At 37.8% G+C, this 24,038-nt stretch overlaps 1 protein-coding gene across 1 annotated transcript; it reads left to right on the top strand.

Annotated features, from left to right (window-relative positions):
• Positions 1-1,191: 1,191 nt before the first annotated feature.
• LOC137390076 (apoptotic chromatin condensation inducer in the nucleus-like) lies at positions 1,192-23,535 on the top strand. Its single transcript, XM_068076322.1, has 18 exons — positions 1,192-1,330; positions 3,120-3,276; positions 4,549-4,625; positions 5,042-5,164; positions 5,430-5,507; positions 5,606-6,226; positions 7,578-7,687; positions 8,958-8,994; positions 11,569-11,626; positions 11,866-12,023; positions 12,695-13,064; positions 14,064-14,290; positions 16,282-16,389; positions 18,039-18,257; positions 18,957-19,116; positions 21,930-22,033; positions 22,332-22,469; positions 22,652-23,535. The coding sequence occupies exons 1-18, from the start codon at positions 1,193-1,195 to the stop codon at positions 23,240-23,242; spliced, it is 3,474 nt and encodes a 1,157-aa protein (XP_067932423.1). The 5' UTR covers position 1,192; the 3' UTR covers positions 23,243-23,535.
• Positions 23,536-24,038: the final 503 nt, after the last annotated feature.

The following is a 24,038-nucleotide window of genomic DNA, read 5'->3' as shown; positions in this document are numbered from 1 at the left end:
ATGGTTTCAGCTTGGCTAACCTATTTAGGCCACATTACAAAAGTAAGTCGGTTAATCACCATGTGATGCATACAGTTCTTTTGGACTTGCTCCAGACACACAATTTTATGCAGCCAATTTCTTTTACAACCCATGACTTTAACATATTCTTAAAATTATAAAGAAACCAATTAACAGACTTTGATGTTGAGCCAAACATATAAAGACATACAGTTATAACTTGTAATATTGGCTTGCCAGTCTTAGACAGTGACAATTCCCTCAACCTTAATCCTAAAAACTGGTCAAAGAGTCGAGGTTTAAATTTTGGCAGATTCGAAGTTTTACCCTAGAATGGTTGTAGAAGAGATGACTAGACTCCCTCTACTGCAACTACCCTTCGAAATATACTATTCAACATGATGCAACAGGTGTTCTGGGAAATACCAACATAAAAATAATTTTCCCTACAGAATTTATTACTTGCTTATTTTATGACTTTGTTCCAATATGTTTTTGGATCATTAAATGCCATTATTAATATTTAAAATACGCACGCACTAAATAACAATGATAATATTAGATGTCAGCGTGCCTATTGCTACTGAATATGTTGTCAACGAATGGCTTACAATGGATATATGGTTAAGGCAGCATAATGAAAATTTCCAGACAACCAGAACGACAGGTTACACCTGAACACATTCCATCGTATTTTGATGTTATATCAGTGAGCTAAAGCTAGCGATATTACAACAATTGCGACACATTTCTCATTCTTTTTTTAAATCCACTGCTGCTAACCATCTTCATTGGAATCAACTGCACCAGGAAGCGTAATGGTGGTGCTATCAAAACAACATCACTTTGATGTTTTATGCATTTTGAATTAAACAGTAACTCCCGATATGATTATCTAAGGGACGCCGTCTACTGTATATTTTCGCTTCAGGTAGTAGCAAGTATTAATCGACAATAATTAGAGATGATCTAACTCAAGTTACTGAAATCGAGAATGAACACGGTTTATGAACACGGGTAACCGTATACTTGAACAACCCAACGATCGAATGTCCAACCAGACGTCAATGTTGGCGTTTTAGTAGTCCGAAACAGTATACTATTTGTTACAGTTTTGTGGAGATCTGCGATAACATAACAGCAATAAGCAATAGCGATTGCCGCTATCGAAGCTACGTATTTAACTATAAAGATGGCCGACGCCGAGCAACTTCGTATTGGCGGAAAATTGCTCAAAGATCTTCGTGTCAAAGATTTAAAAGAAGAACTAGACAACAGAGGACTTTCTAAAGCTGGTTCTAAGAACCAATTGCTTGCTCGTCTTAAATCTGTAAGTTTATTTTTATGTCTGTTTTGACATAAGGTTTCATACAGCAAAAAAGCATATATATATATATATGCACTTCAAATTTAGTGCACATAGTTTTGAATTTTTGCTTCGTGTGCAGTTGCTTCAAACTTGACCTTACAAGTGTTTGGAATGACTTAACAAACAATAGCATGTATTTCTTTACAAATCACTAGTCGTCAAGCTGTGTCTGGCCGTTTAGGTAGAACACCAAGTTCGCATGTCACGCCAATACAGCAAAAGTTGCTCTCACCTGTCGCAAAACCTTTCAAATAGCAAAATTTTGTGTTGTGTTATATCTTTGTGTTAGTTTGTCACAATCATCAGTTTGGCATTTTAGTGTGGAAGCATTATAGTATTTGGCCTTTCTCTCACATTTTTATTTTTTGCTGCAAACAAAAATAAATGAGTGGGTGGTGTAGTCGGTGCTTGGCCCATTCATAACGCAGCTAGTTTTAAAATGTATTTTGCGTCAAGTAATTATTATTGCTGAACCCACTTTATCACTACACGCATAATGTGAATCTGGTCGTTGTTCTGGTTCAAAGTATAATTGGTGCGTATCTGCCCGACCTCTGCAAAGCATAAATTGATACAAACATTCCTGTGGTTTGTGACCGTTCATATTCTCACAAACTCCGTGTGTCCCTCAAGTTTGAAATTTCTAAAATGTGTAGCTATTTCCTAATTCACCCAATCCAGATTTAGTATCGTAAATGTCAAAAATCGATCTCTCGATGAACATCAACGGTCTAAAAATACCGTTGATGTTCAGGCTATATTTTAATGCGCAATATCATGCTTTCATTGGTTTGTTGTAGATTCTTTCTCCTTCTGAAATGGCATATATTTTTTTATACTTTAAATATATACTAACATAAGGCTTGAGGCCTAGTCACATCAAATTTTGACAAAGCTTGGTTAAACATCACATAATATGTCGAGCTTGTGGTTTTCCGATGACAACATGAACTTTAGAATAGTAAAAAAATGTGTATGTGTTTTTAAGCATATATTTTTTTATTACGTTTGTACCAGTGTGCAGTTTTTCCTTCATGCAACAGAATGCTATCTTGATATGCCTAAACCATTATAAATGCTGTTGGATTGCACAAAGTTTAGCTTGTTGACAGAACAGCCAGTCAATTGTTTAGAACGCTTCACAAATAATATAATAGAATAATCATTATAATAGAAGCATTGACTTTCATTAGTTACAGTCCACTTTCGTAAGAATTATCACAATTATTATTTGTTAGAGTGAAGGTACATAATATATTTGGATTATTATGCTTGATTGCATTTCATGTTGGCTTGAAATTCGCAGTTAGTGACCTGCAATCAATTGTAGAAAATATTTCCTTCACTAGTCATACTGTATTGTATTATGTCTAGGACCTTCTGCGTAGCATACTACCGGAAACTGCATGCATAAAAATATATGAAACTCTAGTGTATTGATATTAGCTGACCCTCACAGATGTGTTCTGTCATTTTAAATTAACATTTGGTTTTTTTGTTTCCAAGTCTTTAATAAGTTTTAATTTGTTAAAACATACTACTTGAGGCAGTGAATAATGTATTTAGATTGTAGAGTTTGTATACTCGCAATACAGTTAATTAATAGACCCTCAGTATAGCAGTGATGGACACGCTGGTCTATTTGCAAGTTGTATTCGCGAAGGAGTGCAACTGATAGTTGCATTTGTTAACCAGCAGTTTGTATAGAACGAATGAAGAATGGAGTAATTTGTACATTTATCCTGTTCAGCAACTGCAGCTAGAGAAGCTTCAGTCTCAGCCGGCACCTGATCAGCTTCCTGATGTTAACGATGGAGCAGACACTGATAATGAATTCGTAAAGCACTACCTTGAGCAACGTCAAAAACTCTTCGAAGCTCAAAAAGAAGCGAGAAGAAAAATTGAAGGTTTGTTTGATATATTTGAATATATGCGGTTTTATTGAATGTCTTTGATTGAGGTTCCAATGCTTTGTTGTGGTTTTAGCTGTGTCATCCTGCAATATTCTGCTTCACACCAGTATGTTTGACATGTGCTATTTTATAACTTGTTTCTGAGTCCAACACATTGGTGTTTGTTTAAGAGGCTTATGCATTACTCACATGGGCTTGACCGACTTGTGCGTTACTCACATGGACTTAACCGACTTGTGCATTACTCACATGGACTTGACCGACTTGTGCATTACTCACATGGACTTGACCGACTTGTGCATTACTCACATGGGCTTGACCGACTTGTGCATTACTCACATGGACTTGACCGACTTGTGCATTACTCACATGGACTTGACCGACTTGTGCATTACTCACATGGACTTGACCGACTTGTGCATTACTCACATGGACTTGACCGACTTGTGCATTACTCACATGGACTTGACCGACTTGTGCATTACTCACATGGACTTGACCGACTTGTGCATTACTCACATGGGCTTGACCGACTTGTGCATTACTCACATGGACTTGACCGACTTGTGCATTACTCACATGGGCTTGACCAACTTGTGCATTACTCACATGGACTTGACCGACTTGTGCATTACTCACATGGGCTTGACCGACTTGTGCATTACTCACATGGGCTTGACCGACTTGTGCATTACTCACATGGACTTAACCGACTTGTGCATTACTCACATGGGCTTGACCGACTTGTGCATTTCGGAAATTCACAAGTGATGATAATCCTTCCTTTTGGATATTTTTAAGTAAAATAAAAAATGATTTGAAAATTACTGTAGACATGTAATTCTTTTAGTTGTTTTACAACAATTTATGTGTTATAGTAAAAAGATGATTTCTATTTTTGAGTTTTACAAAAACATGCACCAGATTGATAGTTCAGTGTAGCCACACAAGACAAGGTTTTTAGCTTTTGTTTTAGTGCCACCACAATACTGGTAGAAATGAGATGTTAGTCAGCATTGTGTGAATAATTCTTTGTATTTGTTTCCTCCAACTTTCATGTCCCTCATCCATGTGTAGCTATTGGACTACAGCAGCCAGTACTTGATTTTACTGGTTGATGATATCCTTAGCGAGATCAATTCTCTTAGCCGAGACCCTTGATACTTGAGCTTGTATCTTGCGGTGCGAATCTTAGAGCACAAAGTTGGTGCGTAGCGCAGGTTGTGATAACCGCGAGGCTCGTATTAGTATGTATTTGCCCTGCAGAAGAGGAGAAGGTTAGGAGACAGTCAGGAGATGGAGTTATGCCTAGTGAAAGTGAGAGCCAGGAAGACGACTCCCAGGTAAACAGAGATTTTGCTATTATTTGTGTTTTTGCTGCTTAGTTTATTGCAAACTGTCAAACATTCAACAGTGATCCGAAAACAGGGCACGAGTAGTGAATTACAAATGGAACGAATCTAGCTGTTTGTTGACAAGGTTATATCGACGTCGTGTCAGTTCTAAATTTCGTTTTATTTCATTATGCATCGCGATCAACAGCGAGTTTCTTCTATGAACTACGACAATCAAAATTGTTGCAATGTTCCTCGTGCTAGGAAGTGCAGGTTTTTGCTAATGTATAGACTCTTTTTAAGGTTCTTCCCTTCTTCCCTTATAATATTTTTACAAAACTGTTAAAAGCTTTGTTTCAGTCTCAAGGTTCCTATAAACGGAACCATAGAGTTGCCCTTGTGTTGAGATATTATGACTCCTTTAGACTGAACCAGAGAGTCCTGTCAAGGAGACTCATTCCTCAACGCCATCTAAGCGAGAGGTTGAGCAGAAGCAGTCCAAGGAAGAAGCACCTAGGAGAAGCTCTCGCCGCACCACTTCCCAGACGGTGAGATGCTAAAAAGAATTGTGCTTTCTCTATACAGTCAGAAAGGATGGGAAATATCAAAGCAGTCATATGATATTTGGCATAACGGATGTAATCACCTTGTTGATCGGTAGTTGGAGTATAGTGATAGTTTTACTGCGCAATTTACGTCGCTCTTGTACTTGTTGCCTTATCAGATTTGAGACTAAATTCAGATATTGGCTCTACGTAATGCACGCTGTAACACTTGTGATGTTCCTAATTATTGTGATTGATTTGTTTGTAGTCAGTATATGAGGAGAGGGAGGCTTCACCAAGGAGAAAGGATAGGGAGGCTTCACCAAGGAGAAAACCTTTAGAAGATGTGAGTTTGATTCTGTTTACTTGATAATGCAATCTCCTAATCATTATATGTTTAAAATGAACTTGATTATACCAATAAGTGTTTGTATATTCGCATAGTTGGAGGAATCTGCCGATGATGTCTACAATCAGAAAACTCCAGAACCAGCAGAGATAGAGCCCACTACAGGTAGAGATGATATGGAGCCCAGCGATCCCCAGGGTGTGGTGACAGATAACTCTATAAATGATGAACAAAAACCCGAGCTTGATTTACCTAAGCATACAAAGTCAGATCTGAAACAAACGCCTTTAGCAGATACTGAGGCATCAAAGCATATGGTAGAGGAGGAAAAAAGTTCTGGCGGAAAGGAGTTGCATGAAATGAACCCTAGCAAGATGCCTGAAAATCCACCAGTGCAGGATAAGTCCTCTGGGCAAAAGGAATCATTCCGGCGACGCCTTCAACGAATCGGTCCTTCTGAAAGTAGCGGGTCGATAAGGAAGGAGGAAAATGCTCAACAGAAAGACGACAGTGGGAAATCTGTCACACAAACGGAGAAGCTGATCGCTGATAAGCCTATGGTGAGTATTGACGATGGGTCAGCACCTTCTAAGAAACCTGCAGTGGTGTCTACTCCAGATGTAGATCCTGAGTCATGCAAAATGGAAGAGGAGAATAGTACTGAGGGAAGGGAAGCCAGTCGAGAGGGTCTTGCAAAGTCACCTGCCCCTGTCACAGTACGTACAGTACTTTGTTTCGCTTATCACTCCGAGCTGTTAAAGATGTGATCACATCAAATTTTAGAAGACTTCATCAGGAAGTGTAGATGTTTTTCTATCATTTGAGATGTTGTTGGTTGTTTGAGGCGATCTGACTGTCAGGATGTTTGAAGATTAAAATTGACAAAACTTCATCACAGTCGAAACGCTCAAATTAGGCGAAAGTGGGATTATGACATGTGTACGAAGTTGCAAAGAGACTGTCAGAATAGAGACGCTTAATAATACAACTTGATCACAATTGCCGATATCAACTATCATAACTATATACTATTTAGTGATGTCATTTCACACATACTTTTCTTCTGAGCGGTATAACCCTAATATAACCCTAATATAACCCTAGTATAACCCTAATATAACCCTAGTATAACCCTAATATAACCCTAATATAACCCTAATATAACCCTAATATAACCCTAATATAACCCTAATATAACCCTAGTATAACCCTAATATAACCCTAATATAACCCTAATATAACCCTAATATAACCCTAATATAACCCTAATATAACCCTAATATAACCCTAGTATAACCCTAATATAACCCTAATATAACCCTAATATAACCCTAATATAACCCTAATATAACCCTAATATAGTCCTAATATAACCCTAATATAGCCCTAATATAACCCTAATATAACCCTAATATAGCCCTAATATAACCCTAATATAGTCCTAATATAACCCTAATATAACCCTAATATAACCCTAATATAACCCTAGTATAACCCTAGTATAACCCTAATATAACCCTAATATAGCCCTAGTATAACCCTAATATAACCCTAATATAGTCCTAATATAACCCTAATATAACCCTAATATAGCCCTAATACAACCCTAATATTATTTAATAGCCCTAATATAACCCTAATGTAACCCTAATATAGCCCTAATATAGCCCTAATATAACCCTAATATAGCCCTAATATAACCCTAATATAACCCTAATATAGCCCTAATATAACCCTAATCAAGTTTGGTCAATTTTGATCTTGAAACATCCTGACAGTCAGATCGCCTTAAACAGTAAACATTGCCAACATCTCAAAAGCACCTTTAACACCAAAAACCATCATAAATGATAGGAAAATACCAATACGTTCTGTTAAAAGCTACTCAAATTTTTTTGCATGAAAGTAGGCTCATTTTTAAGGGTTAGTCTTTCTCTCACCATTCTCACATAGTGTCATAGAGCAGGGAATACACGAGTGGTAGTCCATACACCCAGAGTGTCTGATATGGGTTGGCAGAGTCGGTTTTTCCTTTGGCACGTTATTGCCAATGATGGATGTTGTTAGAAAGCGGCAGAGGCGATAGAAAAGGAGCCAACTGCAACGATACCAGCCCTGGATATTGCAACGACAGAACAAGATGAACAGCTTGACTATGATGAAGAACTACCACAAGAGTAAGTTGACAGGCTTTTTAGTTTGTTTTTTACGTGCTCTTAAGCAGTTTCCTGCAAGGTTCAGTTACAGAGATGATGTCAGTGTTAGTACCATGGATGGTGTCCGTATATAGCATATTTGAAGTTCGTTTGCACTTAATCATTTTAAACCTGTCTCTGGGTCATCAGCTGTATATGATGCGGTCACTGCGAATTGTGTTTTGCATGCACAAATGTCATTCAAACATTTTAATACCATTTACAGTTTGCATCATGTCTGCCATTTACTAAGCACAGTTGAAGCTGGACTTGCACAAAGGTTTAGTAGATTTTATCAAAAGTGTCGGTATTTTTCTATCATTTGCGATTGTTTTTGATGTTTGAGGTTATTTGACAGCCAGGATGTTTCAAGATTAATATCGATAAAATTCGATTGCAGTTAAGACACTCAGTTGAATGTTCAGACTATAGTAAAGTATGTACTAACATAAGCTACTAGCTCTCCAGGCAAATTACTCGAATTCAGTGGGTAATTGTTTTATTACCGGCGTTCACCTAGTATTCATATAATGGCCATTGATGATGGAGCGAGCACTCTGAAGGAATCTCTAATTTATTCATATCCAAAAAACACTTTCAAACATAAGTTAGTTTCGTTAAATGATAGTCCACGATACCACACGATAACTGTTAAATGATAGTCCACGATACCACACGATAACTGTTAAATGATAGTCCACGATACCACACGATAACTGTTAAATGATAGTCCACGATACCACACGATAACTGTAACTTCTCTGTGACCAAGATGAACTCACACAAAATTTTAGTAGATTTTATCGGAAAGTTTTGGTATTTTCCTGTCATCTGCGATAGTTTTTATGTTTGAGGTGATCTGGCTGCCAGGATGTTTCAAAATTAAAACTGACAAAACTGGATCGCGGTTAAAACGCTCAGAAGAAAATTATGTGCTAAATGACGTCACTGTAAAATTCTCTGTTCTTCAATGCATGACTCAATTTTTTCCTTTTTATTGCACATACATGACCACAGAAATATCCTCTTGTTTTGGTCTTAGTTTCACAAGAACTGCTTGTACAGTGTGTGTCTGTAAAGTGATTTATATGTGACTCTTCAAAGGAATTTTCCCAGCTGCAGCTAGTTGCTAAAAATGTACCTTTGATTTCAAAAACCTTATACTTAGGCTCTCTGTATTTATTGCCGTCTTGATTGTTTCTTGGAGTTGTGCTCTCAGTATTAATTTAGCTTGCGGATTTATTTTCAACAGGCAAGTAGAGCCAAAGAAGGTGGAGGTGCCGGAGCCGGTAAGTAGGAGTTGCATTCCTTTACTGGTGTAACGAAGGGACTAGGTTTGTCTGACAGCATCGATAGAGCTTTCACTGGTTTAAGTGCCTTTAGACTGATTGGTTTATTGTTTGTCAAACTGTAACCTAAAGAAAATCCATTAAAATAATTTGCAAGCTTGAATAGCCTATGCTAGGTGAAACCTTCATCTGATGCTGTGCCTTAACCAGTCACCTATTTCCCTGTTGCGGTTTTCCTAGATCTCTACGCACTGTCCGTTTGCTTTGTTGTTCCTTTTACTCATTCATCAGTTGTCTGGAGGAACTACCCATTTGAGGAGTGGCTCCCTTCTGCAATCAAAGACAGTAATTCTCTTGTCAAACCAAAGAATCATTTCAGTTGGTTTCTGAACTTTGGATGTATTGGACAGTATCTGCTAGGCCATGTGCAGTTAACTCTTAAGACACTGACTGCTGAACAAACATAATTGGGAAAGAGTTTTCGGTGATCAACTGTTCTACCAGTACAAACTATGCTCCGCACTTCTCTGGAGTTCTGCATCACCTGAACACAACAAGCATCAGATGTTGTTTCGATTGTCTTTTACTGAAACATTCATTTTAACTAGGATTCGTCAATGTATTGATATCAGCGTCATCGAGTGACATGTTGATTTCATCTATTACCATCGAGTGGATCAATTCAGAATTACAATGAATCGGAAGGTAACTGTCGCTTTGTCCTATGTATTTATGACAGACTATTGTATATGGAGAGTGCGAGGGCAGATTGTGCCTAAAGACAACCCAATCAGTATTAGGGGCAGTCCACGCATACACAGCCAATAGACATCACTGAGAAGTTCAGTTGGCCCCCTGTAGTAACTCAGGGCGGTCTGGTGTGCAGCCCTTGCTGGGCTCACATCAATGGGTATAAGCTAGCCAGTTGAGAAGAATGGAAATGGATAAAGGCCTGGCTATTGTATCAATATATCTCTCTAAAGCTGACAGCCTCTCCCTCAGAAAGCCACCATCTCCCTCAGCAAGCCACCCTGTCTGGATTTGGTAACCTCAGGTTTTATTTCTTTGTTACAAAGTGGTGCGTTTAGTGCGATGTTAAGGATTTACTATTGAATATCACAGTCTAAAAAGGGATCTAATGTATTATTTTCGTGATGTATTTTTCTGGTTTTCTTTCTATTAAGAAGTTTTAAGTTTGCTTGATTTAAATTTGCATTTAGGTCATTCACAGCTATCTCACTGCAGTAGATGCTCCTACAACGACTAATCCATTCCGAGAACATTAATCTTACAGAGATTTTACGTTATACTAACCGTAAAATACATGTAAATTGCCTAAATCAGTTCTAAAATCTTTCCAAACTCACCCCTTTGGCCCTTCAAAGAAAAAAAGATTTAGTATTATTGGTTTGTATCGATAACCTTTTTCTTTTCTATCACTTTCACTCGGTCTAGAGTCCATGATTATATTAATTTTACATTGGGGAGTGACTTTTTCACACGGGAATGTCTATGCTACAAAGGAAAAAATGGTAGGTCTAAAATAATGTAAAACAAAAATATATCAGAAAAAATAGTGGTGTCTGTCCATCCATCGGTCTGAAGCCAGAGTTAAATGTTAGGATACAGCATCGCCTTAATCGAGACTCACGACATTCACCTTGGTAGACTGACACTAACGCCTACACCTATCGACCACTTTTTGGTACTTCAGAATAATTGTGCAGCTACTTATTCTCTGCGCTTTATCGGCACACCTGACGATCTCTCACAGCGAGGTAGACTTCGAGGTTACTAGTATGTGTACTAGAGAGACCCATATATGTCATTTTCCCCCCAAGTGCGGCAAGAGTGAAAATGAGATTTAACTATGAGATGCTCGTTATTCAATTCAAATTTGAGAACACGCAACGACTTTGCCCTTTACGTTACCCTAGGACACTTATGTATTCGCGCCTCATCTAGTTTTCGCGGAGTCATCCTCTCGCGAAAATTTCATGAGCGAAACTAAACTATCATAACGAATGAGCGAAATTGCGATATTAAATAGCTTTGTTCATTGATAGTCCAAGAAACAAATGGCAGCAAGCGATCAAATTGCATTATCGATCTCGCCCACACAATTCTACCTGCGGTTCACAATTACAAACTAGTCCCAAATTGAACATTCTTTTCTTACCGATGAACCGAACCTGAGGAATCTAATTATGTTTGTTCCACTGCATTTATTTTCACATCACCATATTTTCGCACTTATCAGAGCTGCGAAATTAAGTTGCAGCGAAATTTTACTCTGTTTGTTACTCACGAAACTAAATACTAGCGTAATATAAGTGTCCTAGAGTATATAGAGTTTTTTACATAATGCGAATCTAAAACATTGCCATAAAATGTTTACTTTACTGGAATTTGCATTAAATGAATTATATGTTATAGGAGCGTCTACTGTCCATGTTTTCACCTTATATCAGTGCTCTTAGTTGTCTTTCTTTTCAGTTTGCTTGATAACTTCTCACATGTTATATTCATAGTATAGGGGAGCAGTGGCTAATCGCTGCCAACCTATGCTTGTAGGCTCCTGTGTCCCCTCCCAGAAAGGAACCAACAATTCCAGCTCGCAAGATCATAGCAAGTGAGCAGTTCAAGCGCAACCATAATGCATAGCAAACTTGAATCAGCTGTAAAGTAGGCTGTATTTGACAGGTGGAAAAGGTGCTATCACTTGTCACATTGAGTGGAAATACAAGCAAGCAATCAACTGTAGCTGTTTTTCCACTGATCGTCAAGATAATTGACTTTGTATTGTTTCTATTGTATCTTAAGTTTGTATCGGAAAAAGGTTGTAACTAGAGCGATGTTTGTTGTGTATAGAGGGGAGATTGAGCAAGGGAGAAAGGTTGAGTAGAGATGAAAGGGAAAGCAGAGATGAGAGGTCAACGCATGAAGAAGGAAAGAAGAAGAGACGATGGGGTGCCAGCAGCAAGTCCAAAAAGGACAAATCAATCAGTATATCTACCGACTCTCTCAAGGTTGGTTTGATTTATTGAATTGTTATATTAAAAAATCTTGCAAATAATAAAAAACTAAATATTTCAAATTTTTCTAGATTATTATGTTAACATTAGAAAAACACTTTCCTCAATTCTCTAGCGATATGAATGGTATTGCAAAGATGTGTGTTGCATGGTCTAGCTCAGCTCAACGGTACTGCACTGAATAAATATATTACTGAGTAGCTTTATCTATGGCTTGGTTGTTCAAACATGTATCTAAAGCCTGGTTCCCATATACGCCGCAAAGCACCGGCGACAGCACCTCAGGCTATTGCGGTAAAATGTGAACTTACACGCCGGGTACCGCCGAGTACCACCGGTAGTTGCCGGCGATCACCGCAAGAGTTTAGCGCTGTTCAACTTTCACAAAAAGCCGCAGGCAAAGCCTTTACGGAAATGCACTGTACAGACGAAGGTCACCATTATCGAAACGGCATGACGAGCGAACAATTTTGTGCGGTTATTACCGATACAGCTTTATGTGAACAGAAGCTGTCGAGCCTAGCGTCACAAGTGTTTTGCTGCGCAAGATTATCGCCAATCTCGCAGGTCTCGCAATCGATATAGGAACCAGGCTTTAGGCTATTATTGTGAGCAGCAGAAAGCGGTGTATGCTTTAACTGTTATCGGGCCTTTTTGTGACTCAGGAAGTGATGCCGACGTTAAGGACCATCATAGATAGAGAAGAGATGAATGGTGTATCATCAGATGCGCAGCCTGCTTCTCCTGAAATAGTGGAGGTGGAACCGCAATCACCCAAAGTTAAAATTGCCAGGGTTAGCTCTCCAAAAGAATCTGAGCCAATCACAGAAAAGGCGGAAGGGGATGTGGGTGAGCTTAAAAGTGGGAACTCGTCACAACAGGATGGACACACACTGGCTGCTAAGGAACCAGTTGTTAAAACTGCATCAGCAGAGAAGGCTAAGGTCCGTGTGAGCACAAGACATGCTCAGGATGAGGTGGTGCTCAGCACTGATGAGGATTTGTCTGATGGGGAGATAACCATGGTGAAAAAAGGTATAGTTGGTTTCTTCTTTTTAACTCTTTCTCTACCACGAGCCACGTAGTACGGCATATTGCATATGGCCAATAGTCGCGTAGTGCAATGCTTTGTACAAAGAGTTTCTGATTACTAAGTAGTTAATTATTTAGCCTATCATATCTGCACTTAAACAAAAGGAAACAATTATCTGCACGGGTTACGCCAATAGAAGATATGTTTACAACCCATCCTGTGCGTAGTTTCACTTTGCAACGACTATTTTTATCTCAGTTTCATCTTGGCAATGACCAGCTGTACCAGACACATTGTCAGCTACGAAGGTTTCTGGAATATTAGATCTATGGATTTTTGGGGATTTTTATTGAACAATAGTACAGCTAAGAGTGATTTTTTATTTCTAGCATTAATAATAATGCCGTAATCCGTAATAATATTGATAACTCATCAGACTTGGACATGCCAACAGTTAAAGCAAAAATAGCCGAGAATGTGTCCGAGCTCATTCTACAACACATCATTTATGCTGATTCATTCGGTATTAAAACATTTTTATAAACATGTGATTCAAAGGTTATGACAATTTTTACAATTTATATGTGTACTTATCAACTATTAGGTTTTAACGAATACGTAATGATGTCCTGGTAAAGAAACTACTTTAGTAGTGAAAGAGTTAAGAACCTCAGTCCATCAGTATCTCATTCTGTTGTAAGCAGGCAGGTTTTACACAGGCTGAATTTCAGTAGGTTTTACACAGTCTATTATTCTAGACACTGTTGATTTCAATGATGGTGGTCGTACGCAAGAATGCTATGCTCGGGTCCCATCAATTGTTTGAAAAGTTTCTCTCTTTGCTGATTGCTGACCCATCAATCTATTTTAGATCTAATATAATAACAAATAACTCGTGTACAGATCGTGTAAGATTAGCATGATTTGTAACATACTATTAAAGTTGGTCGACTATAATAGCTATGACAATCTGGCATTATCACTCGTGTTGGTCATTGCAGTTGAAAAGCCAGCGCATACCATCACGTTGCCGGTTGAGGAACCGGTGAGAGTGCGTGAGAAGGTCTCCCCACCGCGTAACACTCTGAATGCAACTATCCATATACAGAACTTAACCAGACCTTTCACTATCGGGCAACTCAAGGAGCTGCTCTCCAAGCATGGAGAACTCAGTGGTGATGAGGGAGCTTTCTGGATAGATAAGATCAAATCACACTGCTATGCTACTGTGAGTACTTTCGGTTTAGCACTTCGAGTGCAAAGCAGTTGAAATTAATCTACGTTTGTGTGCGAATATGGTCATGGCTTCACCTTGACTTAGCTACTGAAGTTTTTGGATAGAACCCAGCCATGTTACTTTGACTAAAATTTTTAAGTGTTATTCTATAGAAGATGAAATTAGCAACATAAAATTAAATCTCTGATGACTTCAAGATAGGAATTTTTTAACATCCAATGTAAAACTTGATTAGATTACTTGACTCTGCACCAGAAATGCCTTCCAACATATGATATTGATAGTTTCTTGAAACAATGCAGTTTTATAAGTGAAGGTGAAGAGGTTAATGAGAATTACAATGTAAATACAAAAATTAACAAAATATAAGATGCATATAAACTGAATTAGTTTAAATTTTATCAGCTCTACCAGAAACCTATGTTTATGTGTCTCGAAGTCAGCGTAATAATAAGGACTTCTTACGGGTCATTGCTTTAATTTATATTTGTATATAAACTATATATAGAAATATATATGTTTATATTTAAATTATATATGGAAATATATATGTTTATATTAGCATTTAAACTATATATAGAAATATATATGTTTATATTTGTATTTAAATTAAATATAGAAATATATATAGTTTATATTTGTATAAAAACTATGTATAGAAATGTATATGTTTATTTGTTGTTTTAGTTATTTGCTTTTAGTTATGTACATAGTTTTACATAATGTTGTACTTGTTTTAATGCTATGTAAATAAGATTACTTTCAGTCTGTTGTGCAGTTATCGTAGGTGTTTTGGAGGGAGAACAAAATAATTAATTACCGTGTTTTTGCTGGGAATATTTGATCTAACATACGACGTTTTTAAAATATGAAGAGGACATCTCTAAACATAGTTACTTTGTATCTAGAGGCTCGACTGTACCATGGTGACTTTGTGCGTACACCAGGAAAATATTTAGCAGTAGCCATTCATGAACATCATTATTTATTGCAATAAGCGAGAAGTTGGCTGGTTGTAGTGCTAGCTAAAACTGCTACGCTAGATGATTGTTATAACATTGGCGAACATCATAACATTATCTTATAACTATTTTTACTGTAAAACTATATGAAACATCGCATTTAAAGTCTTGTTGAGGCAACAAGGTCTGCGTGAATACATATGTCATTACATTTCCATCATTGTGTGCTTTATTCACGGGGATATCAAACGATTTTACGTTTTAGTTGATATATTGCATATAAGGTGTATTTATATATTGCATGTAAGGTGTATTTATATATTGCATATAAGATTTATTTATATATTGCATATAAGGTGTATTTATATATTGCATATAAGGTGTATTTATATATTGCATATAAGGTGTATTTATATATTGCATATAAGGTGTATTTATATATTGCATATAAGGTGTATTTATATATTGTATATAAGGTGTATTTATATATTGCATATAAGGTGTATTTATATATTGCATATAAGGTGTATTTATATATTGCATATAAGGTGTATTTATATATTGCATATAAGGTGTATTTATATATTGCATATAAGGTGTATTTATATATTGCATATAAGGTGTATTTATATATTGCATATAAGGTGTATTTATATATTGCATATAAGGTGTATTTAGATATTGCATATAAGGTGTATTTATATATTGCATATAAGGTGTATTTATATATTGCATATAAGATGTATTTATATATTGCATATAAGGTGTATTTATATAATGCATATAAGGTGTATTTATATATTGCATATAAGGTGTATTTATATATTGCATGTAAGGTGTACACTGAATTTATATATTGCATGTAAGGTGTATTTATATATTGTATATAATGTGTATTTATGTGTATATAAAGTGTGTTTTAGTCAGTTAAGATTGTATCTTTAGTTTAGTTGTATCTTTGTCAATTAATGAGTGTACTAGGAGGAGTGAAGCCGGCTGACTGCCGATATTTGCTTGTAGTTCCAAGATGCAAGTAGTGCTGAAGCGGCGAGGAAAACTCTACATGGATCACGCTGGCCTCCATCCAATCCAAAGGTCCTTCGTGTGGAGTACGGCAGCATGGACGAGGTAGGCTCTTTTACGTTTTACACGCTTGTCTACTTTGTTCGTTTGTAAATGCTTATGAAAAGTATCTTATTATAATTTGGAGTAGTGGGCTCATGCAGTAGATATTAAATATTCCAACATACCATAACACTTCTATTGGAACACCACCCTGTATTTGAATGTCACCTCTGATAAAACGCCATTAAGAGTGGGAGGATGGTGCAAAATACAGCACCATGGTGTTCAAATAGAGGTTTTCAGTATATGCTCATAAATTTTCACACCATCTTTTTATGTTGCATCTTTGCCTATCGTTGTTAAATATTACAAACCTTCGGAGACTGATGCAATGTCCATTTGTTTTACTGATTTACTTGCTCATCACTAAGCAAACCGTGTGCTCTTGTCTTTTGCACTAGTTGTTACATACCTTGCTAGTTACGGTGGCCAAACTACATGTAGAAGCAAGTCATTGTTTATTACTTTGTAATCCATACTATGCACAACTTTATTTCAAATTCGGATTTGTCCTACCAATGCCACAGAAGCTGTAGTCGAGTATAGGTTAAATCAATAAATATACATTAAATCTAAGAGGTTAGCTCTTGCAATTACACAACAAAGCTTTTTCGTTTTGTATCTCAACAAATACACATTAATACACATTTTCCCTTTGCTTAAAACTGATGATGCGCTCAATCCTTATCAACTGAAAAAAACTTCTAAACTACAGGCAGTTGACCTTACACTTGCTAGGCTACCTTTTATACTGCTCACAAACTTTAGCAGATGAGTTGATGAAATCGGAGATGTGAGGTTTTCTCTATAAATAAGATTTTCAGTCTAGATAATTGTCTTTTACTCATCTTTGCTAACTGAAAAAATGTCATTTGTTTAGGTTTGCAAAAAGTTTTTTGAGTCAAACAACAGTTGAAATCATATATTTATTTAAAGTGAAGTCTAGGGATTTTTTCGAGTCAATTTCCATGCATTTCATTGCAATTTAAATTATTATTAAAGGTGAAAAGCGTATTTATATCTCGGCCATGTTTATAAATTATTCCTGAAAGAGAAATGTGTTTTTAAATCATATAGTCGCTAGGTTATTTGACTTTTTGAATTGTAAATTAGAGTTTTTATGGTTCATAGGTATAAGTTCAACAAAGGCAGTGGTGTGTTTGATATTCAACGTAACAAAATGAGACTTGCTAAAGCCAAAAGATCGTAATTTAATATGGCATCATAGTAGAAGGCAAGACCCTGTCATATGGCAGTGAAAGGGTTAAATAAAACAGGTTTCAGCATTACTCAAGCATGAAATATTAATTTTTCATTTTTAGTTTTCATCAGAAGTATATTGAATTATTGATATACCCCAAGTTTTAGATTTCTTATTCTTCGGTCTTATTTGAATTACTGCTAAAATTCGGTGAAAGTAGTCAGTTGTATGTGGATGTACTAGCGGTAGCAGTATGCTAAGGGAGACAAGTCTAATTTTACTTCCACATAAATCTGAAGACAGACATGTAGCTGCTGCATATAAGCTGTAAAAAGTTGTCACACACGCAATGATAGATAATTTTATCCATGACTATCATTAAATACAATATCGTACTATATGTGTCAATCATTTATGAGTGCTGGCGTTTCATACCTTCTTGTGTCCATAGCTTGCCTTCAGAAAAGACCGGTATGAAGCACAACTGCAAGGAATACCTCTCGAGTCGCAGAAGAGGAAGGAGGAAAGCGAGGCTGCACGCCAGAAGGCTCGGCAAGAGGCGCTCGAGGCAAGACGATTAAAGAGAGAAAAGGAGGAGGCTGAACGACAGGCTGCTAGAGATGCTCGAGAGGAGAGAAGAAAAAAGAATGAGCGGCAGCCGTCACCACCTGTAAGTCTGTGTCTTCATGCGTTCTTTCATTTCATTCAGTCTCTTCAAATATTCAGAATCAGCAGGCTAGCTGGAGTTCCTTCCGTTGGTTTGTTTAGTGCTAGGGAAGGTTCTTCGTCATTTTGTAGTAATAAGAGAGACTCTATAGGTTGATGGGCGCACTGAAGATAATCCTTTTAACTGCGGTTCCATGCTTTGAATGGTTTCGAAGTTGCTAACTGCAGATGAAATCTCACTCCACTATTTCAATGATTTGGGGTTTTACTGTAGATTGTTCCAAGATTCACAGTTATCTCTCAAAACAAAACATGTAAAAATAGACTCGCTTTCGGGTCACAAACACTCTTCAATTCATGCGTAGTCAAAGAGTTGCACTAAAAAGTAATTATTTCGTCATCCCCGAACAACCAACCAATTTTTGAAATGTTAATTTTAATGTAAAGGCAAAAAGTCAAGCAGAAATAGTAAGTAGCAGTAGAACATTTTCGTAGCAGAGACTCGCATGGTTGTATGCTGAAATTTTTTACCTCCACTGGAAAGAGCTTAGCCGCATATTACTAATTCGGATCCATCAGCAGGGAGCGTTCAGAGTGGAAGCAACTCCAAGCCCATTTGAAACATGAAAACACAGTGATTAAATAGAGTGTGATGCAAGGAGACCAGCTCAACTAATATGTAAGGCGTGCATGTGTGTGTCAGGCAAGAGAATGGGACAAGCACAAACTGAGACAAAGCGCTTCACCACCGATGCCGGAGAGACGAGGAAGCAGGAGGGAGTCGAGGAGAGAGAGCCGGGAGAGGAGGGAAAGCAGCAGGGGTCGCGGTAGAGACGGCGGTGAGAGGAAAAGGAGGGACGAAGGTACGTTATATATTCATCGTTCTGTTTGCCTTATACATGTACATTTCCACTTTAAACTAGATTGTTTAATAATAAGCTTTTTGACCTTTGACAACAGATGTCTGCCGGTATTTATTCCGCTAAAGGTAGCCATATTATAGTGTAGCCTTGTATACGGGTGGGTGCTGCTGTGTTGTGTTACTGTGTTGCATATATTGGTAGGCATCATCACAGCTTTAAAAACAACCTGATAAGGTCAGAACACTTTGGTAACTAACCTTAAGAATACAATAAGATGTAATTCAGTATACAAACGATGGCCTTAGTAACCTTGGTGGGAGGGTATGGTAAGCCTACCATTCTAGCAATGCGGTAGCTCAAGTAGAATTGAGCATGTCAATGTCTAATGCCTTTCTAACACCACCGTTTATCTTTGGAAGAGTATAACTCTTTATAGGAGGTGTGACACCTTAAGTTTACCAGTTTTTGCAGTGGTAACTTCTTCGTGTTTGGGTTTACACCAAAATATATTATAGTGAAATATTCCTACGACCAAACAGAGCGAAGCGATTGGTTGGGAGATTTATTATAAATGCACATGTGCACACAACTCCTGAAAATTATTTATCAACAATGAGACGAACCCTTGTATCAAAATTTCATCAACAAATTTAACCATCGTTTTGTAGAATCGTTAAAGTATAATAATGATACAAAACACATACAAACCTATTTAAATATGTTACCAAGTCTTTGTAAACCGTCGTTATTATCTTAAAACTTACCCATCTGATCGGATTATACACAAATAGACAGATTTATTTGGACGAAAATTGCCACAAAACTCTTGAAAAGCTCGGTTTAATAAAAGTTAAGACCGAAAATTGAAACGCCAATAAAGCCGTGCGACAGATAGTAGAATTATTTAGCAGTGCGCATTTCACGAGAAAACCTTGCTAATTTCACCAGCCTATAGCCTTGTTTACTTGTAATCGAATTTATTCGAAGGTTTCTGTAATAAACGTAGACCGTTTTAGGCGTAGACCGATTTACAGGTACGAAATTGTGGTACACAGTTTATCAGCCTATGTTTTTTTGTCCAATCACCGAAGGTTTCATTGAACTATTTAAAACGTTAGCCGAAATTCTTTACAACTTATGTACAAGCTAGGGCCGAACTACAATGCCCCTTTATGACGAGGCATTCCTCTCGATCTAGCATGGGGTTTGACAATACACTGCTGAGACCTACTTTTTCAACTATCAACAGTACCCTTTCTTTTTTCCATTATCACTTTTGTCGTGGGCTGTATGACAGTGGAATTTCTAGTAAAACAAATTGGTATGTTGTCATATTTGTGCTACTACAAGTGTGCAAACTAAAAGTTGCACCTGTAAATGCAACTCAAGTTGGAGATTTTTCATGTGCTGCTTGTATAATATCTAAGCGAGTTTGATGAAAACAGAACAAAATTTTAAGTAATATTTAACTTCGCTGAGTTCCTAGCTATTGCAATAGGCTGATGATAATAATAATTGATAGGCTGGACACACAAGAGACTTGAATTCTGAGCAATTCGTACATGAAGAAGTGGGATGACGGGGACTTATAGGTATATTAGTGACAAGGAGTGTTTTAGTGACGTATCTTAGGCTATCATAAGCAAAGTTCTGCAAAAGCCTCACAATTCAATGGGATAATAATGTGTTGCCCGAATCATTAGTTCTCAAGTAGATATTCGGCTACGAAACATTCCTATTCATTCACAAGCATGCCAAACAACTAAATTGTTTCATGTGGAAATTACTCCTAATTAAAGTGAAGTTGTCCTTCCCCATAACTATTTATGTAAAATGTGTAGATACTGTTGTTTTTATACCTTTAACACATGAGGTTGTAATTCGGAATGCTTGCTTGCTCAAACTGACATGATCTATTAAGCTTTAAAAACAAGCCAATGGTTAAATTCCACAATCTTCAATGGAAGTGCATGTTTCCCCGATGGTTAGTTTAGTGTTCATGTCATTTAGAGGTTCAGAAGCACAAAATAATCCTTGTTTCCTGTGAAACATTCACATGCTTGAATTCTAAATGCTATCATTTGGTGAGGTTATTCGGTAAGTATTTGTAGAGTTCAACGTGAATGCTCAGCATTCGAAGCCACTGGCGCAAGTGTTAAATCATTGTGTAACGGATCTGTGCATGCAAACAGAAAGACATTCCGTAAAATAGTAGAATCTTGAATGCATTCAGTGAATAAAACCCTTGCCTTATAAGGTATAAGTGTTTCGCAATGGTGGCTCATGAAGGCATGCAGTGAATAAAACCCTTGCCTTATAAGGTATAAGTGTTGCGCAATGCATTCAGTGAATAAAACCCTCGCCTTATAAGGTATAAGTGTTGCGCAATGCATTCAGTGAATACAACCCTTGCCTTATAAGGTATAAGTGTTGCGCAATGCATTCAGTGAATAAAACCCTTGCCTTATAAGGTATAAGTGTTGCGCAATGCATTCAGTGAATAAAACCCTTGCCTTATAAGGTATAAGTGTTTCGCAATGGTGGCTCATGAAGGCATTCAGCGAATAAAACCCTTGCCTTATAAGGTATAAGTGTTGCGCAATGCATTCAGTGAATAAAACCCTTGCCTTGTAAGGTATAAGTGTTGCGCAATGCATCCAGTGAATAAAACCCTTGCCTTATAAGGTATAAGTGTTGCGCAATGGTTGCTCATGACCAATCACTATGATGTAAACTATATGATATGTAACGGAAAACCAACTCGGCAAACCTGTGATTGCTGTCCTTGCAAATGATCTTATGCTATATTTTAGCGGTCAATGTCATTGAAGAGAAGCCAGTTGTCTCGCTTGATGATTTGTTTAGAAAAACAGTAGCTGAACCAGCCATTTATTGGCTTCCACTTACTGATGAGAAGGTATGTGTATATTATTACTTACATACTATCTATTGATTCCCACTTACCTATGAGATAAGTGGGAACTTACCTATGAGGCATATATGTTTATTACTGACCAGCCAGAGAACTTGTTTCACAATTTCTGTTCATAAACGTAGTGAACCGCTCTACAAATCTTAAAAAGCAAAATTGTGTGATTGTACTGTTACAATGAACTGCTTATTTAAATTGTTGTCAGTTTTGCATTGATGGAAGTTTGTGTAGAAAAGGAGTCACTGCCCTTATTTTATACCTGAATGCGCACACATGCATGTAGATTGCCGAGAATGAGCGACTGGCGGAAGAGCGGGCTGCTGAGAGGAAGGCTTTTCTTGAGAAGAGAGAGGAAGAGGCAAGAGAACAGCAGGCAAAGGCTGCGGAAAGAAGACGAGAGATGATGGAACGGGCAGCAAAGGTCAGCTTTCATAAACCTATCACAGTGCGTTCTTTGTTGTCGCCGCCGCTACTTAACTCCATGCTTCTTGTTAGTTATCATTATTAATCTCACAATTAATTGGCCAATAAAAATCCATTTAACATATTAAGCCCAGTTTGATCTTGAACTTCCTGCGCAGTCTAATTTTTCATCTACTTTAGGAAAGAGAAAGGAATTGGAGGCGACCAGCAAGATCCCGTTCTCCTCGACGCAGACAGCCATCAAGGTCGCCAGTGCGCCGACGAAGACGATCTCCGTCTTCTAGCAACTCAAGCAGCAGTCGAAGCCGCAGCAGGAGGAGAGTTAAAAGGTCACCCGCTGGTCGTGGTAGTCCCTCTCCTAAACGTCCAGCCAGATCAAGTCCTTCTCCAAGGCGACCAGTCCGGCGTAGCCGGTCTCCGAAAAGGAATGACAGCTCTTCTCCTAGAAGGCCAGTGCGTAAAAGCCCATCACCACGTCGACCCGCTCGTAGAAGCCCTTCCCCTCGTCGGCTCACCCGGAGAAGTCCCTCACCTAAGCGCCCAACTAAGGCTGCCTCTCAATCCGGGTCTCGTAGCCGGTCTCGCAACCGCTCTCACAGCAAGGCCTCCAAGGAATCAGGGATGAAGGAAAAGAGGGAGAGAAGCATGAGCGGTTCTCCACCACGGCACAAGCGATCGCGATCAGGCAGCAATGCTTCGTCAGCATCCTCCTCTTCCGGTTCCTCCTCGGGCTCCGGCTCCGCCTCTTCTTCAGGCGAATCTGGCGATTAGGTGGGCTCTGCATTGTCTCTTTCGCATGAGAGCACATCATTGGGTGCTCAGCCTTAATGAACAGTGAATTTCTAGTACATGCAGTTTTATTTCGGTTCCTTTTAACTTGTAGAAAAAACAATCGTTCCAAAGATTTGCTCTTCTGTAAAGAGACAATGCGCAGCCCTTCCGTGATATGTCAGGGATGAATAGGTCGCATGACAACTTTGTAGTTATTTACCCAGCTTTTTGCCTGGTTGATTCTTTGTACAGATGATGTAAATAATAAAACTTGTTTGTATGATTGTGTGAAATATTTTATTCAGCGCTTGTTATTAATGTTATATGGTTAATATGCCAGATAAGAAACAATACATAAATTAATGAGGATGAAGTAAATATTCCAACCATAACATACCGTAAGTTTAATTTATATGACAGGCGCCCTGTAAAGATATGTCGAGGTGAAGGGAGTTGTCAAATAACTTATTCAAGACCTGTAGCTTGGCCAATAAATACTTCCCTGGCTGAGCAAAGTTGGCTTTTATTGGAGTGTCAGGTTCTAGATCTAATGTGAAACGCAGAGAGCATAACTTAACAAACGCGTAAAATTTGTGTGGCCGAAAATTCGCTAGTGCTGTTGATAAGCATATTATGGGAGTTCTTGTGTAAACAGCTTATTGTTTGTTCAGCTAGGTGAATTTGACTTGAACGGACAGAAAAATCAATCTTGCCTGAACAGTTTTGCTAACATACTTGTACTTGCTAGCATCCTGAAGCAAGGTTTGGGTGTGCAAGGTGGATGATAACTCGTACC

The sequence above is a fragment of the Watersipora subatra genome, chromosome 3, assembly GCF_963576615.1.
Source record: "Watersipora subatra chromosome 3, tzWatSuba1.1, whole genome shotgun sequence".
NCBI classification, from domain to species: Eukaryota; Metazoa; Bryozoa; class Gymnolaemata; order Cheilostomatida; family Watersiporidae; genus Watersipora; species Watersipora subatra.
This window is presented reverse-complemented; position numbering and strand designations above follow the sequence as displayed.

Excerpts from the sequence above, each read along its gene's own strand:
- LOC137390076 (XM_068076322.1), top strand. The coding sequence starts at position 1,193 with ATGGCCGACGCCGAGCAACTTCGTATTGGCGGAAAATTGCTCAAAGAT. Across the intron at positions 13,065-14,063 it reads GATAACCATGGTGAAAAAAG|TTGAAAAGCCAGCGCATACC; the intron begins GTATAGTTGGTT and ends TGGTCATTGCAG. Across the intron at positions 22,470-22,651 it reads TGATGGAACGGGCAGCAAAG|GAAAGAGAAAGGAATTGGAG; the intron begins GTCAGCTTTCAT and ends CATCTACTTTAG.